Source organism: Phocoena phocoena, chromosome 2 (genome assembly GCF_963924675.1).
Source record: "Phocoena phocoena chromosome 2, mPhoPho1.1, whole genome shotgun sequence".
In the NCBI taxonomy this organism is placed as follows: domain Eukaryota; kingdom Metazoa; phylum Chordata; class Mammalia; order Artiodactyla; family Phocoenidae; genus Phocoena; species Phocoena phocoena.
The window spans coordinates 116,622,179-116,641,099 of record NC_089220.1 but is presented as its reverse complement, the minus strand read 5'-3'; the positions used below and the strand labels follow the sequence as shown (position 1 = coordinate 116,641,099).

At 42.8% G+C, this 18,921-nt stretch overlaps 1 protein-coding gene across 1 annotated transcript; it reads left to right on the top strand.

Annotated features, from left to right (window-relative positions):
* Nucleotides 1-7,353: 7,353 nt before the first annotated feature.
* On the top strand, nucleotides 7,354-18,313 carry COX5A (cytochrome c oxidase subunit 5A). The gene is made up of 5 exons (XM_065872623.1): nucleotides 7,354-7,562; nucleotides 11,807-11,923; nucleotides 13,693-13,814; nucleotides 15,410-15,532; nucleotides 18,148-18,313. The coding sequence occupies exons 1-4, from the start codon at nucleotides 7,457-7,459 to the stop codon at nucleotides 15,521-15,523; spliced, it is 459 nt and encodes a 152-aa protein (XP_065728695.1). The 5' UTR covers nucleotides 7,354-7,456; the 3' UTR covers nucleotides 15,524-15,532; nucleotides 18,148-18,313.
* Nucleotides 18,314-18,921: the final 608 nt, after the last annotated feature.

The following is an 18,921-nucleotide window of genomic DNA, read 5'->3' as shown; positions in this document are numbered from 1 at the left end:
TGGTTCTGGAAAATGGCCAACTTTCCAAGACCACCAGTGTCTGAAGTCCTGATTGCCGGGTCACCAGGACTAATCAAGAAGAGACTCTCTTTTGATGCCTTGGGTCAGGTAAGTCCCCTTCATGGTATTTCCCAACCTTCAGAGCGTTAACCTGTTCACATGTGGGCTGTTTCTGCCCCCATGCTAGAAAGCAGGTTATGAAACTGGCTTTCTTTTGTGCACCTCTACTCTACCCCAGCAGCTTCAGTTCCCAGGATTTTGATAGGTGCTCATGGGTGCCAGTGGAACCCAGCACCTGTGAGCTCCCCACCCCTGCTTTACTGGACCCTCTGGCCCTGCTGACCCAGGAGCAGGCTCCAAAGGAAGGTGACAGATATCCCTATACATCCCCACGCCCAAGGCTAAGGTGGGAACCTGAGAAGTGCTGGAGTAAGGCAAGGAGTGGCAAGGGGAGCATCTCAAGAGATGCTCACTTTGAGAACTGACTAGTGGCAGAATGGGAGGGAGTGGGAAACCCCACTACCACCACCACAACCGTGAGACCTCATCTTTCCAATAGTGGCCTCTAACCAAGAGCTACCTGGGCCCTGCCTTGGGGCACTTCCAGGCTAGGGGTGACAGTGAAAACACACCCACAAAACTGTCCCGTCACACAATCAAAATCCATTTGGGAACATAAATGTGTATCATCCAAGGCCAGAGCATGTGGTCAGATGGGCAGTGGACCACCAGCTGGACCTCGAGGGACTTCATTATTATGCCAAGTCTCAGTCTAGGCCCAGGGTGGGACTGGGGTGGAAGAATCAGAATAATCAGACATCGTATCTGCCGCAACGATGTCCCAGTCTAGGAGAGAGAAAAAAGAAAGTTACAGCACAATGCAGTGATAATGGGAGAAGGGAGCTCTGAGAAGAGGCATTTAATTCACTCAGAGGTGTTGACGGAGCCGGTTCCCCAATGATCAGAAGGAATTAGCCAGCTGGACAGGACTGGACAGGGAATTCCAGGCAGAACACAGAGAGGTGATGCTTGTCTGGTGTTGAGGCAGCCACAAGTGTCTGAAGGAAGCATGACAAGAGGCAGGTGGGACTGGAATACCAGGTGGGATCTAGGTCACAAGGAGCCTCCCTGAATGAAGGGGAGGGGGCAGGGAGTGGAAGCCAGGGAGTGCCCTGGTCTGACTGATGTTTGAGAAGGATCCCTCTGGCACCTGTGTAGGTGGGAGGTGGATTGGAAGGGGCCTGACTGCATTCCATATACTGCAGGGAGATAGGAGATGGGACAGTGGGAGTGGGGACAGAGATGGGGACAGATATGAGAGCTACCCCAGGCTAGGTAGGATTTCACTGCCATTATAGCCAGGATAGAGAAGGGTTTCTCCTTGTGGCTTTAACCCTAGCTTGGCCAGGACTTAGCCTGCCTTCCTGGCATCAAACAATAGATGGATTTTGGTGGGGAAGGGGAGTGAGGTAGGGGGGGTCCACAGCTTTAAATTGGTAAAAGCTTTAGAAGCTCTTGTCCACTGCCCATGAATGTGCCAGGGCATGTTCACTGTACGGTTGGGGGAAGACCTGGGTCAGACACTCCCACCCTGCCACACCCATCTCACCTACCAGCTCCCTTCATGTCCCTGCCCCCACTCCATAGTTCTGCAGTTTGGATCATTGCTATACCCATACTAGCCACTAGGGACTCTCTAGTCCCCTCTATTTCGCTGAGATGTTGAAATACCTACAGGCCTCCCAGAGAGAAGGGCAATTGAAGAAAAAGAAGGAGGGAATATAGTCACAGGAAGGTCTCTTTGGTGACACCAGGTTTCTTCCTGTCAGAGCACAGACCTTAGTTTATAATTGTGCCCTCATTATTGTGAACCTCTGGTTGTCAGTCACCCCAGTAAACCATAAGCCATGATTGAATGGATCCTGCCTGCCTTGCTCCCTACCCAGATCTTGGAACACAGGAAGCCCACAGAGAGCTGTTGACTGAGTGAGTAAAGACTGGCTGAACCAGATTTCTGAACTGTTCTGATGCCACATCAAAGTCCTTAACTGTCCAGCCCCATAAACAGTGACCAAATGTTCCCCTTTTCCCCACCACTGCTTATCCCCTATCCCCACCGTCTGGGCCCTTGGGTTTTATCTTCTCTTTGAAGAAGCTAAGGGTCACCATGGTGATATCAAACTTGAGGATTCTGACATCTGCTGACTATTATAGATACTGTGAGTTGAACTGTGTCCTTCCGAAAGGTATTTTGAAGGCTTAACCCCTGATACCTGTTAATGTGACCTTATTTGGAAATAGGGTCTTTGCAGATGTAATTAGTATTTAAGGTGAGGTCATTCTGAAGTAGGATGAGTCCTTAATCCAATATATCCTTATAAGAAGAGGAGAAGAGGGAGCTTCCCTGGTGGCTCAGTGGTTGGGAGTCCGCCTGCCGATGCAGGGGACGCGGGTTCGTGCCCCGGTCCGGCAGGATCCTGCATGCTGCGGAGTGGCTGGGCCCACGAGCCATGGCCGCTGAGCCTGCGCGTCCAGAGCCTGTGCTCCGCAACGGGAGAGGCCACAGCAGTGAGAGGCCCGCGTACCGCAAAAAAAAAAAAGAGGAGAAGAAACAGAGACAGACACGTAGAGGGAAGAATGGCATGTGAAGATGGAGGCAGAGATTGGAGTTTATGCAGCTGCAAAACAAGGAATGCCAAAGGTCGCCAGCGAACAACAGAAGGTAAGAAAAAGGTACAGAATGGAGTCTTCCCTAGAGCCTTCAGAGAGAGCATGGTCCTGCAGACATCTTGATTTTGGACTTCTAGCTTCCAGAACTATGAGAGAATACATTTCTGTTGTTTTAAGTTACCCAGCCTGTGTTACTTTGCTAAAGCAGCCCTAAGAAACTAATACAATAGGTATTCCCACCACCTTCAGTGGGAATAGGGAAAAGGAATATGGGGTGTTTGCCAAGGTCCAGTCTTGCATGGACAGAGGGTCTCTGCAGGTTTCTGCTAGCAAATATGAAGCCTGGTGTCATATTGAACAGGCTTTGCAGGAAATGAGGCTGACTCTCATCTGGAGCAAGTTAATTCTTCTCTGAGCCTCAGCTTTCTCATCTACAAAATGGGACAGATCGCTGTGGGGACAATACCAGGCTTCCCAATCATTCATCATCAGAATCACCTAGGGCACTTGTTAAAAATATAGATTGCATGTTATATGTTAATTATACCTCAATTTTTAAAAAATACAGATTGCCGGGGTTGAACTCCAAAGCAATGGGATCAGAATATCCCAGGAAGGACCTGGAAATGGGCAGTTCAATTAGATCCTCAGGTGATTTTGATGATTAATCAAGGTTGCCTAGTCCCTGAGATACTATATAGAAGGAGCGGCACTCACACTTGTAAGAGACCCAAAGCTAAATCCCCTTCTCTTTCCCTTCCCATTCAGCCATGGAGAGAAACTCAACTATTCAAGAACTGTTGAGAGCTGCCCCCTACAGCTGGTGCTGGAAAAGAGAGTCTCTTGGCTCAAGGAGCTGGGGGACACAGGAAGAAACCTTTAGGAGAGCAGCTAATGAACTCAGAACACAAAGTACCCCTGCCCTGGGCTCTGTTTCCTGATTGGAAACTGGGGGCGTGGGGCTCAGTTCAGACAGCTACAAAGACTCAGCTTTCTTTGTTTAAAAGAAAATTTATAAGGATGTGGAAAACATGGAACCTGCCTACATTGCTGGCAGGAATGTAAAATGATGTAGGCTGCTTTGGAGCAGCTTGGCAGTTCCTCAAAAAGTTAAACATAGACTTACCTTATAACCCATATAATACTCCTAGATATATATCCAAAATAATGGAACACGTGTCCACACAAAAACATGTCCGCAAATGTTCACAGCAGCCTTATTCATAATAGCCAAAAAGTGGAAATAGCTCAACTGTCCATAAACTGATGAATAGGCAAACAAAATGTGGAATATCCATATGATGGAGTATAATTCTGCCATAAAAAGGAATGAAGTACTGATTACAACAGGGAGGAACCCTGAAAACATGCTAAGTGAAAGAAACCAGATGAAATAACATTCATATTTATATGAAATGTACAGCATAGGCAAATCCATAGGGACAGAAAGTAGATTAGTGGTTGCCTAGGGCTGGTGGGGTAGGGGGAATGGGGAGTGACTGCCATCGGGTATGGAGTTTCTTTTTGGCGTGATGCAAATGTCCTGGAATTAGATAATGATAATGCTTATACAACATAGTGAGTATACAAAAAAACACTGAATTATACACTTTAAAAGGATGAATTTTATGGTATGTGAGTTATATCTCAATCAAAAATGATATCCTTTAATGATGTTCTGATCATAAAAGAAATAATTTAGGAAATTACATAAGTATTAATTAATTATGAAAAAGTACCATTAGAGCTCTCCTACCCATACTGTATTTTGGCCCCCCACAGGATCACCTTTGAAGGCTCCTGCCACCCTTTCTCCCTGATTCCCAGGTAATCTATATGGTGTGTTTGTCCCCCCCCACCTCCATGCCTTGTCCCTCGTCTCACAACCTGCCATGCCCTGGGAAAAGAACTTTCTATAATTTACAACAGAAGAATACAACACTCACCATTTATTGAGCTCCATTTATTGAGCTATGTCTAGCCAGGACATAGTGTTTTACATGCATTATCTTATATAATCTTCCCAATAACCTATTAAGTAGGTTCTATCGTTATTCTTTTTTTAATGTAAATTTATTGGGACTTCCCTGGTGACACAGCGGTTAAGAATCCGCCTGTCAAAGCAGGGGACACGGGTTTGAGCCCTGGTCCAGGAAGATCCCACATGCCTCAGAGCAACTAAGCCCGTGTGCCACAACTACTGAGCCTGAGCTCTAGAGCCCGTGAGCCACAACTACTGAGTCTGCGTGCCGCAACTACTGAAGCCCGTGCACCTACAGCCCGTGCTCCACAACGAGAGAAGCCACCGCAATGAGAAGCCCGCTCACAGCAACGAAGAGTAGCCCCCGCTTGCCGCAACTAGAGAAAGCACAGGCTCTAGGAACACAGGCTTCGGTAGTTGTAGCTCACGGGCTCTAGGTGCACAGGCTTCAGTAGTTGCGGCACACGGACCCAGTAATCCATTTACTTTGAATTAATCAAAAGAGAGAGAACGCTGGATGTGCCTGACCTGATCAGATGAGGTCTTTAAAGGAGGGTGAAGTGTCAGAGATACTCTCCTGCTGGTTTGAAGAAATAAGTGGTGGTATTGTGAGAGGGTCTATGGAGGGTCCATGTGGTAAGGCCCTAAGAGTGATCCTTGGCTGACAGCAAGAAAAAAATGGGGACTCAGTCCTACCACTGTAAGGAACTGAATTCTGCCAACAACCTAAACAAGCTTGGAAGAGGACTCTGAGCTCCAGATGAGACTACAGTCCTGGCTGACATCTTGATTTCAGTCTTGTCTGAAGACCCTGAGTAGAAAACCAGTTATGCTATGAAGGCATAACTGACCTACAGAAACTGGGAAATAATAAATGGATATTGTTTTAAGCTGCTTAGTTTGTGGTAAATTGGTATGCAGCAACAAAAAAAAACCTAAAACAGGTGATGAGGGCTTAGAACTGCCCTCAAAGTAGCAGGGGATTCAGAATTTGCTGGGAAGCCAGCAAAGCCTACCTTTATGGGTGGTGGGGAAAGAAAATTTCTGGAGTCAGACAAAACTGGCCTCAAATCTAACTAAGCACTACTGTTTATCAGCTGTGTGATTCTTGGGCAATGTCCTCTGAGTCTATTTCTTCATCCATAGAATAGGGATAAATACTTATCTCACAACAATGTTATAAGGCTTAGATGGGATAATAAATAGTTTGTAGCATGCAGTGGCACATAATAAATTATGGTCATAATTGTTTCTGAAAACAACAACAAAAAAAACACGCAACACTCCTGTAGCCAATCTAAGGTCCTGTAGGCCAAGTGGAGAGACTGACAGCAGAGACCAGTTGGGATTCAGTTGCCATATACCCCAGTGGGTTTTTTGTTTTGTTTTGTTTTGTTGGCTGCGCAAGGCTTCAGGGATCTTAGTTCCCCCACCAGGGACTGAACCCAGGCCATGGCAGTGAAAGCGCCGGGTCCTAACCACTGGACTGCTACGGAACTCCCAGCCCAGTGCTTTCTTTTTCAAGTTTTTATAGTTTTTTGTTTTTTTTTTTAATTCTTATTGGAGTACAGTTGATTTACACTGTTGTGTTAGCTTCTGCTGCACAGCAAAGTGAATCGGTTACACATATACGCACTTCTTTCTAGATTCTTTTCCCAGTGCTTTCTTAATTATAGGAGTCCTGACCTCATCCTGAGTTTCCAGCTCTTGGAGATTTGATGAATATTAATTGAAATCAAAGAGGCGAAACCTTCCCCAGGTGTCCTTTCGTTAGGTTGGTGGGAGAAGTTGAGGTACAGGTGCTTTGAAAAAAAGCTTTTTTATCATTTTCCCAGCCAGGTTCATACCCCCTAAAGCACTGCTAGGTAGGAAACAGAGAAGGGCCAATACTGACACCCCGGAGACAGGGCCTAGAGTCAGGAAGTGGAGAGTGAATGTCCATCTTTTCTTTCCTCAGACCCAGGGATAGAGAATGAGGGATAACAAGAGAAAATGAGACTTGTCTCATTAACTCCTTGTGGCACCGAGATAATTCAGGCCTGGAGAATGTGGTCTCACTGCCCAGGAGCTCAAGGTCAGAATGCAGTTAGTGAAGCCAGATTAGACGTTAAGAGTCTTGGAATTTAATCAACCGCCTCCTGTAGGGACTGGGGGAGGGCCTTTCACCAGAAATACCCAGGTGAGTCCTGGGACTGGGGATTAGGTGAAAAGAGCCTCGATTGCCAGCAAGGAATCTAATTTCTGAGCCTGTTTCCTTCTCTGTAACGTCAAGTGGTTGGACTCAATTTTTGAATGCTTGCGGGCTTGTGGTATAAGAATAGTTACTAATAGGGTCCCTTATAGGTAAGCAGTCGTTCTGTCCCACTCGTTCTCTTATTTTAGGCTCAAACAGGGGGGTAAAGCAAAGAAGGTATTTTTACAATAATTTGTCGTTGTTATTGTTATTGTTCCAATGTTGAGGTGCTAGAGTCGCCTCCCGAGCCAGACTTGAACCACGCTACGGTCCACTGACAGCTCTTCGCCTTCTTCCTTCCATCCTAGCTCCACGATCGCCGCTGCAGTCCACGGGACCAGCGAGTCGGCGGAGAGCGGGGCCGAAATAAATTGTCCTGAGCGCGCCGCCGTAGCCCGCCCGAGGCCGCGTGGTGCCCCCTTCCGCCAAGGCGCGAACGCCGCAGTGGGCGGGCCCTCACGCTCCGCCCGCCGTGCGTCGGTGCGTGAGTCCGGCCCCCACGAGCTCGCGAGCGGTCTTGAGCTCACACCCGGCTTCTCCTCAACCTTATCCTGCGCGCCGCCATCACCGTCATGCTAGGCGCCGCTATCCGCCGCTGCTCGGTAGCAGCAGCCGCAGTCGCCCGGACCAGCCCTCGAGGCCTCCTGCACCCCACTCCGGCCCCCGGCCCCGCCGCCGGTAAGGCCCCCGCCTGCCACTGTCCGCGCCCGCGTGTCCTTGCGGTGACCTGGGCCCCCGCTGCCACGCGAGGGCAGGCTCGCCCAGAGGCCTAGCTCCTGCCCTGCGGGCCGGCGGCCGAACCTGGTGACCGCTGGCCGTTCTCTCCGCCGCCTCGAGTTTTGGAGGACTCGAGGGCGCGCCCCCGGGGCCTCCCTCGGCGTGACTTCCTGGTGCGGGCACCGCGGACGGGTCAAGTGTGGACCTGCTGTGGGCGCCAAGGAGGGGGCGCAGCGCACCTCCAGCGCCCACCGAACCCCTTCGGTCCCCGGGCCGTGACCTTGCCCCGGCGCTGACCCCGCGGCCACCTGACTGGGAGTGGCCACCGCCGGCCTGCAGCGCTTCGGCGAAGGTGACATTGAGCTCAGGGTAGGGGCGGGGGGGGGTGGTCCCTCCGGGGACCCCGGCACCGCCGCCCCCAGCGTCTTCCGAGAATGAGTTATACTTCCCGTGTGGAACGCAGTATAGCCGTTTCATCCGACATTTCTCGGTTAGCGTTTTGTGTGTCACTTCCTCAGACCATTCTGTTCTTTTTAGAGACTGCTGTGCCACGTTCTAATTCTTCCATTTTTACGATAGATCGACGTGTGTGGTTGTTTCCTGAGGTCTGGAAGAAAGCCTGACTGTTGATAGGTCTTATGATAAGAATATTACTCTTTCGAAAATTGGGTACCACAGACCCAGGAATACTGGCTTCTACAAACATGGGGAAGCGTTATTTTTGGCTTCCGGTTAGAAGCCTGACTGTTGGAGTATGAAATGGTCTGCTGATTGCTGTCTCTTATTTTGCCTTCCCCTTATATGTGTTCCGGGAAACTTTGTGTCCAGCACGGAACTTTTAATTATTGTAACTGCACTTTGCTTTTGGTCCATGATGGTAGTGTATGCGACATTATGAAATTTGGCCCCCTAAGCATGCATATTTAAACATGTAAACTCAAACTCTTAGTAAGTTTGGACATAGTGATTTATCTTCTAGGCACTCTAGTCACCCTCTCTAGTATAATTCATAAAAAGCTTTATTTTAGGTGTTGTCCTGTAAACCTAAATATTTGCCACAAGGAGGCAGTCTTGGTTACATTTGTGTCAGCTACTTTCTAGCTGTGTGACCAAGGACTTATTAATTAAACCTTAAGACTCAGTTGTCTCATCTGTAAAATTGGGATAATATTTAGTAGTTGTGAGGTTTAACTGAGATAATGTAACTCTTAGCACCTTTCCTGGCACAAATGCTTAATACCTATTTGCTTTTTTATAGTGCATTTCATTTTTGCATATTATAGGTGAGGTTTGTTATCAATATGAGATGAAGAGGTTTTATGCAATTAAAAGTCAGAAAGGACTAAGATTCTTGGATGAGGCTATCCAAGGTCAAGTGAAAGAGCTCTGGAGGGGTTACCTGAGGGGCCTCAAGTTTGCTGTAGGTAAGTAGCAACCCAAATTCCATATTTGGTCCCAGGAGAAGTCTCCAACTTGTAACAGAATTGTTTTCCAATAACTGCTGAGTTACATAATTAAATGTTTTGAGTAATGGTTAGATTCTCTAGTCAACCGTTAAAAGTTACACAATCCTGGCACCTGTCCTTACCCTGATAGCTCTGGAAAGGTGGGAGGAGTTTCCGCTTTTCCTTTCTTGCTGCAGGGCTAAATTTAAGTAGCACTTTCTATTACCTTCCAACCTTTTCTGCACCACTCCCACATTTATAGATTTCCAGCCTTTGGACCCCAAGGTTCATGACTGCTCTTAAGCCTTACACCTCTGCAACCCTGCCTTTGAGCTTGTTCATGTATCCTCTACATTATTCACTTCTTTCCATTATTCCTAGAATCACCACCACCAAAATGTCCATTCTCTGAGCCTTGTCTGAGCTGATTAGTTATTGAAGGGGATTAATGAGCCCCTTAAATTTTCTAAATATATTGTTAACCCTTTTTTAAAAAAAGATTGCTTAACCGAATGCCAGAAAGCAGTGTTAGAAATAGACTTTTAGATTGTAGCCCTAGAAATGTCCCAATTTTTTACAGCTGCTTCCTTTTCCCTACTCTGGAATCTTTACTTTATATTAAAGCACTGAGTAATTGTTTTCCAAAATAATTTACCATACAAGCCTCAAAACTAGGTGGAAATGCTGTACTTAAGTAGGGGTGGTGTGGGGGAGGGAAAAGATGTCTATATAGTTTACCTAAAAATCAAAATGTTAAGCGTGTTCATAATAACTACAAGAATAGATCCTGCTCTGCCCATTACTGGAATTAAGAATATAATTTAAACCATGTGGGAGAGTATGTTTTTCCCAACCTGGAAGCTATGTGTGTTCCCAGTGCTTGCTTGGTATTCTAAATACTTGTCTCATACAGGGGTTTTGTTTTTTTGTTTTTGAATACAACCAGTTTGTAATTTGGGACTCTCAGAAGGAAAGTGAACAAATTGTCAAAGGTGATCCATTGATCTCTCTGTCTAGGATTTGTAGTTGCTAGCCATCTTTTTCATAGTTAGGAAACAAAACAAAGCCACGGTCATCCAGTGAAATCCATGCCCATGCCCAGCAGTGAGCAAAAGAAATTTGTTATCATGAAATGCTTTTCTGGGTGGTTGGAGAGAATTATATACTTCATTTTTCTTGGGTAAATACTTAGAAGTGGAATTACTGGGTATGGTAGGTGTGTATTTAACTTGATAAGGAACTGGTAACAGTTTATACTTCGATTATATACTTACACTTTATTCTGCTAGGAATAAGTTTAGTTTTTAAAAAAAGTAGTTTACAAATTTTTGGTAACAGTGGGCTAAAGCGTTATTTTTGGTATGTTAAGCCTTTAAAAATAACTAGAAATTATACCAAGCTTGTCTAATTCATATAACAAGAAATGCAATTTGAAGAATGTTTTATTTCTATAAATTAGAATTTCCACAAATAGAAGATCAATTAAGACATTTCTAGATAAGGATTAATTTAAAGCTACCATTCATTGAGTACCTACATACAAGGTACTAAACCCTGGGCAAAGTGTTAGCTTGCTTTCATTTTTAATCATCATACTCTGCTAAGGTAGTAGTATCCTCATTTTATACATAAGGAATATAAAACTTGAGTTAATTTTACCAGGGCCAAACAGTGGGAGAGTGAAGAGCCTAGAAGCATCTGACCACTAGGCTCGGCTGCCTCCTAAAACCCAAAGGTAAAAATGCCTTTTCCCACCTTCTGCTCCATTCAGAGGCTGTTTAGATAGAATTCAGATTTCTTAACTCCCAATTCACTGTCCATTTGATAGGCAGAAACTAAAAATGGGAAGGCTTTTCATATGGTACTAGAAGGGGTATATTGATTGAGAGCAGAATACTAAGCGTTTCCTATTTTCTTGATAGTGTTATATTAATAAATCTCACTTCTTAGAAATATAGTAAAACTTTTTTCCATTGGTGTAAGTCACTTTTTAAATTAGAATTTTCAAGGAAGGGGCTGAAGTTTGATAAAACAATTTTTAAATTACCATTGCTTTGTCAGGATGTATAATTTATTTTGGGATATAATTTAATGGAGAGCATACGTTTTTTTTTTTAATTTATCAAGAAAGTGTATCTTATAAATTTGCTTAAGAACTAGAATGGACATTGTTTTATTTTATTTTTGGCCACACCGAGTGGCTTGTGGGATCTTCGTTCCCCGACCAGGGATTGAACCCGGGCCCTCGACAGTGAAAGCGCAGAGTCCTAAGCACTGGACCGCCAGGGAATTCCCAAGAATGGACATTATTTTAAATTAAGAATTAATAATTGCTTATCATAAAACTAAGTGTATAAAGAAATAAAGTTTTTCCTTCCAAAGATAACCGCTGTTAACAATTACATGCCAGCATTATACATTAGTGGGATAAAAGCATGAACATAACATACGTAATACTTTTTGTTCTACTTGCTTTAATGTGCTTAATTTTTAAGATTTTTTTCAAATCACTACATAAGATTTGTTTCATTTGACCTGCTGAATAATTTTCCTACCATGACATACATAGCTGATTCAAAACTTCATGCATTGAGTGTATTTAATACCACTGAACTGTACATTTAGAAATGGTTAAGATGGTAAATTTTATGTGTATTTTAAGACACACCAAAAAAAGAAAAAAAAAAAACTTTATGTATTGGCAAGATATGTCAAGTACTACTTCTATATATTGAAGTTTTTGCTCTCTCTCCCCTATAGCTATCCAGTCAATTCGCTGCTACTCCCATGGGTCACATGAGACAGATGAGGAGTTTGATGCTCGCTGGGTGACATACTTCAATAGGCCAGATATTGATGCTTGGGAATTGCGTAAAGGTAATTGGAACATAGGCATATGTGTCTATTTTCATATAGAGTTATGAACTGCTGTGTAGTCTTCTACTACTTTGTTGAAAGTAACTACAGTTAACCCTTGAAAAACTTGGGGGGTTAGGGACACCAACACACCCCCACATAGAAAATCCACATATAACTTTACACTTGGTCCTCTTTATCCACAGTTCTGTGTCCAAGGTTCTCCATCTACGGATTCAGCCGACTTCGGATCATGTAGCACTGTAGTATTTATTGAAAAAAATCCACGTGTAAGTGGGCCTGTACAGTTCAAACCCATGTTGTTCAAGGGTCAGCTGTATTTTGAAAACATGTATCATGCAAACTGGGGATTGTCATGCATCTTGCAATTAGGAAAGTTTATAGTTTCCAGAGTAAGTATTTCCTGTAAAGCAGGGTTTTGAAGGAGGCACAGTTGACATTTTGGGCCAGACAGTTCTTTGTTGCAAGGGCTGTCCTTTGCATTGTAGGATATTTAGCAGCATCCTTGGTTTCTACACACTAGATGCCAACACCCTCACACACCCCCAGTTGTGACAAATAAAAATGTCTCCTGGGGGACAAAATCATCACTGCTATAATGATAGGCCGGGGTGAGCAAGATTTAACAGTTGTGTAATTTTTAGATAATTTACGCAAGTAGTCATTTGGTTCTCTTCCCCTCTTGGTAATAGTTTGGGATTTTTGTTATTTTTATTCTCAGTTATGATTTGTCTTGCCCTGAATAAGAGTCCGATCTGAATAAGCTAGAACTTGTTTATCCTAAATTTGTAAGTACACATTTAACATAAGTAAGTAGCATTAATAATAACCAGGCTAGTAGACTGGTAGATAACTAATTCTAAGTGTAAGAAGTTTATCTCAGACCAGGAGTTCATTCTCTATGACTGTATTCTAGCATTGCAGTCACTGGTGTCCTTTGTTTAAATATTTTAAAACAAATAAAAGCAAGAAACCTAAGTGCTTCATACTTTTCTGCAGGAATGTAATGACACCATTTTGCTACAGCTGGGGAAATTCTTATTGGATAATCTTGAGTAGAAGTAAGAAAAAGAACAGCAGTTCTGCATTCCCATTAAGAGAATCTTAAATTTTATGATGTATCATTTTGTGCTGAGCCAAAAGGAATCATGCCCAGTCATTTTCTGGTTGAATGTTCGTGACTGTGTGCTAATGGCTCTCTGTATCTCCTTAATGTCCTCATTTGGGCTTCATTACCTCTCCTTAAGTATTTCTGTGGTTGTTTTTAGATTATTTTCCAATCAGATCTATTTTAAAGCAATCAAAGTACATACATCATACTAAGAGTTAAAGATATAAGTTGAAAATGGCCCTCTTGTTTGAAAAGAAACCAGCTACTTTTGAAAACAGGGTTTGCATTTAAGAAAACTCTTGAGGTTTTTTTCCTTCCGTCTGCATGCTACTGCATAGTTCTTTTCACTAACTCACTGTGGAAGATCCACTGTGATCTCATTATCTAGAGTATTTTAGTTTTGGCTGCACCATGCAGCTTACAGGATCTTAGTTCCCTGACCAGGGATCGAACCCAGGACCCTGGCAGTGGACCCGCTGAGTGCTAACCAGTCCTCCCTAGCCAGGGAATTCCCAGTTATCTCAATTTAGAGATAAGAGAATAGAGGCTCAAACAGACAAGATCACATGTCTATGGTTCAATAAAAATACAGATAACTAACTCATAGTTTAAGTGAGGATATACCAGGTTGATATGACCCCTCTTTTTAATTTGACAGGGATGAACACCCTTGTTGGCTATGATCTGGTTCCAGAACCCAAAATCATTGATGCTGCTTTGCGGGCATGCAGACGCTTAAATGATTTTGCTAGTGCAGTCCGCATCCTAGAGGTTGTTAAGGTCAGTAAAATAACAATGTTTTGGAAGTAGGTGGACTGTTGATTAGGTATTAGCATATTCTGTGTTTCTGAGTTTGTTAAAATACCTAAAATTAGTTTATATAGCTAGAGGGAATGTACATTGCGGTTACAGTCTTTTTGGAGAGTGGTTTGGTAGAATTTATTCAGAGACTTAAAAATTATGCTTGATACCCATTTGAGAATTTACCTTAAGGAAATAATTAAGAGTGTACAGCTTATCTTTGTGCTGTTTGTGATACGAAATTAAATGTTGCTAGTGGTTTCTTAAGGTGGGACTTCCCAGAAGAGGTTATTATTCATGTTGTAGAAATGTGTTTAACACTAAAGATATTCATAGTATATTAACTGAGAGAAATTATGAAATAATTTTTGCAGTTTATGACCGCATTTTATTAAAAAGTATAGAGAGAATGACCAAAATGTAAGAGGATATATACTTATTCTCCTCCCTCTTATTTGATTATAGTTTCTAATTTTTCTGTAATGAACAAGTTAATGCATGGAATTTTAAATAAGAATTTTATAATTTAGCAAATACAGCTAAGGGACCTAGAGTTTGTTAAAGACAGAAGAGTAATAGCTTGGCATTGTCTTAGTCCATTTGACTTTTTTAATATTTGTCCCTGAGGAACAAATATTATGACAATATAGGTGTGATTGTATGTTATGGCGAGTATTCATCAAAACTCTCTTGCCTTGGAAATAAGTATCCTCTAAGTGTGGCTCTCCGTGAAAAGACATTGTGTTCTATAAGAAAGAAATTCAAGGTCTGTAAGAGGGAAAGAATGATATTACTTTATCTAAAATGGGTAAGATAATTAAGGGTTCTGTAGGCTATCAATCCATTCAGCACCAGTAGTTAATTCAGTTAGGGTCTCAAATTGAGGCAAATCAAAAAACTTTTTTCTGTGATAATTTAATTATTACTGTTGCCTGCTAGGCATGTTTAATTGCCTTCACAAAATTCTGTCATCACCACCTTCTTTTCCAGTAACTCAAGGCTTTAAAATGTTTTTTCCCTTGGGTTTAGTGCAGTTGTCTTAGTTAGTCTCCAGGTGTCTTAAAAACCTACCTTTGTTTTTTTTATTTTTGGCTGCGTCGGGTCTTCGTTGCTGCGCGCAGGCTTTCTCTAGTTGCAGCGAGTGGGGGCTACTCTTCGTCGAGGTGCGCGGGCTTCTCATTGCAGTGGCTTCTGTTGTTGCAGAGCACGGGCTCTAGGCGCATGGGCTTCAGTAGTTGTGACACTCAGGCTCATCAGTTGTGGCTTGCGAGCTCTAGAGCACAGCCTCAGTTGTTGTGGCACACAGGCTTAGTTGCTCCACAGCATGTGGGATCTTCCTGGACCAGGGCTCAAACCCGTCTGTCCCCTGCATTAGCAGGCGGATTCTTAACCACTGCACCACCAGGGAAGTCCCAAGTTGCTGTCTTTTTTGAACAGATATGTTAACTTAAAAGTAGGTGACTTGTATTCTCTGCTACTAGCCTCTGCATATGTGATTAAAAGCATTTTCAAGTTCATTTTGTTAATAGAGACAGCTTTTCAGAGCTAAATGTGACTGTTTTCTTTGCCATCAGGACAAAGCAGGACCTCATAAGGAAATCTACCCCTATGTCATCCAGGAACTTAGACCAACTTTAAATGAACTGGGAATCTCCACTCCAGAGGAACTGGGCCTTGACAAAGTGTAAACCCCATGGGTAAGCTACATACCTGAAAAAGGCAGGAAAGAATCCAGGGAGGGGTGAGTGAGTGGCATTTCAGTATTCTCAGAGTAAGACCTTTTCGTGGCCTTTTTAGAGGCTATGAGCTTAGAGATTGAGAGAGTACCTATGATGATTAATTTAAGGAGCTAGAATTGTTGTTTCTAGTTGTCGTAATTATTCTTTTACTGGCGTAAAGGCAAGTAAAAGCCTTATTTTAAAATCTATATAAAATATTTCAAGCATAATGAATAGCATAAGGAATAAGTGTAACCACACCCAGATTTTGAGATATTATTATTTTTGCCATGTGTGCTTTAGTTTTCCCCCTCCCCCAAGAAATGACATGTTTCACATAGAGTTGAAGCCCTCTCTGTACCTCTTCCCTAATTCCAGCCCTTTAACCTCCCCCAGCTAAAGATAATCTACATAGAAGGTGTTCATCATGCACGCTTTTATACATCTGTTTATTTTTAATAGGGTTTTATTGATTTGATGATTCTGTTTTTGTGTGCTCATGTTGGAATATGATAGTTAAGTAATATTCATTGATAATAAAAGCTTATTTGATACCTTGTCCTCTATGGAAAGACAGATTAGGTAATAAAACGAGCCACAGGATTGCCTGGGTGGTGAGCAGTACGCAGAAAATCCTTTGTAAAACAGAAAATATATAAGTAAAAAGTCATATATTTCTTTTATTTAACAAACACACATAGTGTATATAACTCTTACTACGTGTCAGGTACTGTTTTATGAGCTTTATAAGTATTAACTCGTTTAATCCTCAAACAGTCCTGTGAGGTACTTACTATTATTATAATTATTCCCATTTTACTATTTTACTGATGAGGAAACTGAGGCACATTGTCCAAGGTCATACAACTAGTAGAGGAGCCCACATTTAAACCCAGGCAGTCTGGCTCCAGAGTCCATTGCTTTTACTATGCCACACATCCTTTGCATTGCAGTACTGAGGCATTTACTAAGGCCATACTCTTACTTCTCAGAGGTAAGTGATGAGGCTTAAGTAGAGGATTTGCTTCCTAAGAGTAAGAAGAAGTTTATTTTTAAAAGATGGAACTAAACTATCTTATAAAAGTTTTAATAAAAGTGGACCCTAAATTATTTAAAGAGCTAGTATCAGACTCCTCACAAGATAAAGAGCCAGGTTAGGATACCATTAGTCAACATCTAATTTCACACCTAATAAACACTTATTTAAAAATCAAGGCTTCCCTGGTGGCGCACTGATTAAGAATCCACCTGCCAATGCAGGGGACATGGGTTTGAGCCCTGGTTCGGGAAGATCCCACATGCCGTGGAGCAACTAAGCCCGTGCACCACAACTAATGAGCCTGCGCTCTAGAGCCCGCGAGCCACAACTACTGAAGCCCGCTCACCTAGAGCCCATGCTCTGCAACAAGGGAAGCCACCGCAGAGAGAAGTCTGCACCATAATGAAGAGTGGCCCCTGCTTGCTGCAGCTAGAGAAAGCCCATGCACAGCAACAAAGACCCAACACAAATGGATGAAGATGTGGCACCTGTATACAATGGAGTATTACTCAGCCATAAAAAGAAACGAAATTGAGTTATTTGTAGTGAGGTGGATGGACCTAGAGTCTGTCATACAGAGTGAAGTAAGTCAGAAAGAGAAAAACAAATACCGTATGCTAACACATATATATGGAATCTAACAAAAAAAAACAAAGGCAACGCAGCCAATAAATAATTAAATTAAATTTTTAAAAACTCTTAGAAGTCAAAAAGAATCCCTGTATTCAATCTTCCTGCTGACAAAGTGAGCAGAAAATGCCTGAGGTTTTGTTTTTGTTTTTTTAAAGGAGTTTTTTTTTTTTTTTTTTAATTTATTTTTGGCTGTGTTGGGTCTTCGTTTCTGTGCGAGGGCTTTCTCTAGTTGTGGCAAGCGGGGGCCGCTCTTCATCGCGGCCTCTCTTGCTGCGGAGCATAGGCTCCAGACGCGCAGACTCAGTAGTTGTGGCTCACGGGCTTAGTTGCTCCGCAGCATGTGGGATCTTCCCAGACCAGGGCTCAAACCCATGTCCCCTGCATCGGTAGGCAGACTCTCAACCACAGCGCCACCAGGGAAGCCCTGCCTGAGGTTTTGTAATCCAATTTTGAGGTCTCTTTTCACAGCTTGCTTTGGAGCAGGAGTCTTAATTTTATCTTTGTCCACCCCTATGCCACTACCACCTCCTCCTCCTCCCTGGAGCCAGATAGCACATCTTTGTAAAACGTGGAAAGGCTTTCCTTTATCAAGTATTATTCCAAGGAGTCCAGAAGATCTTTGTTATGTAGGATATTTTGTAGCAGCAGTAACACTGTACTCTTCTACTTAACATTTTTTTAAGAGGGCAACTCCCCAACACTTTTCTGATTGGAAAAGAAGACTATCCCGATAATTACCGGGCGTATGACAACAGAAAACTAAGCGGTACCTGGTGTGTTGATTGTAGGCAGGATTAAGTAAGAGCAGAAGAGACTACACAGAGACAGTGATTTTCTTGGGCTGTTGCTCTAAAGGTTATTTTTAGTAAGATTTCTACCTTTTCTTTATTTCCTAGCTAATTTTTCATGTTTTCTCTTACAGATGGGCTTCCTAAGGATTTATTGATAATGCTACTTGATTGTAAACAATCACCTGGAAATACTGATGAAAACATATTACCTTATTTGAACAAGTTTTCCTTTGTTGAGTACCAAACCATGTAATGAAACTTGGACTTTAATAAAAGGGAAATGAGTTTGAACTGAAATTAGGTATTGTTTCATGTGTTTGCATTGAAAAGCAAAAAAAAAAGAACTATTATAGGGTCGTTGGTTTCATTGGTTTCCGTGTTATATGCTGAGAGAACTGCTTCAATTCTCTGGAAACCACCCAACATGAAAGTCAGCTGCATAAACATATTTGGGTGCACTGGCTGGTAAATTAGCTAAAAATTAAAAGTCATTTATATAGAATTTTCTTGCTGACAGGCCAGCAAGTACCCTGGACTTAGGGGATTGGATGTCCTTGGGGATAGATCAAATTGTATACCTTCCCAAAAACGGGTGAAATAAAGTTTTAAAGTGGTCATTAAGATAGTCTTGAGGATGTGCTGATAATAGCCAGCCCCTTAGTGCCTCTTTTTTTCCCTACATGTTCTTCCCTCGCAGTACAGTATTAGCCTTGGACATCGAAGACTTTGCTGGGGTAGATTTGGAGGCTTTCTGCTTAAAGAACTGAGTAAATGAGGTTTGGTTTTTTTTTTTTAAGTAATTTTATTTATTTATTTTTGGCTGCATTGGGTCTTTGTTGCTGCATGCAGGCTTTCTGTCTAGTTGCGGCCAGCGGGGGCTACTCTTCATTGCGGTGCGCAGGCTT

Bases quoted from the DNA above. Each gene is read 5' to 3' on its own strand.
- COX5A (XM_065872623.1), top strand. From the start codon at position 7,457: ATGCTAGGCGCCGCTATCCGCCGCTGCTCGGTAGCAGCAGCCGCAGTC. The intron at 7,563-11,806 runs GTAAGGCCCCCG...TCTCCCCTATAG, and splicing joins GGCCCCCGGCCCCGCCGCCG to CTATCCAGTCAATTCGCTGC. The intron at 11,924-13,692 runs GTAATTGGAACA...TTAATTTGACAG, and splicing joins TGCTTGGGAATTGCGTAAAG to GGATGAACACCCTTGTTGGC.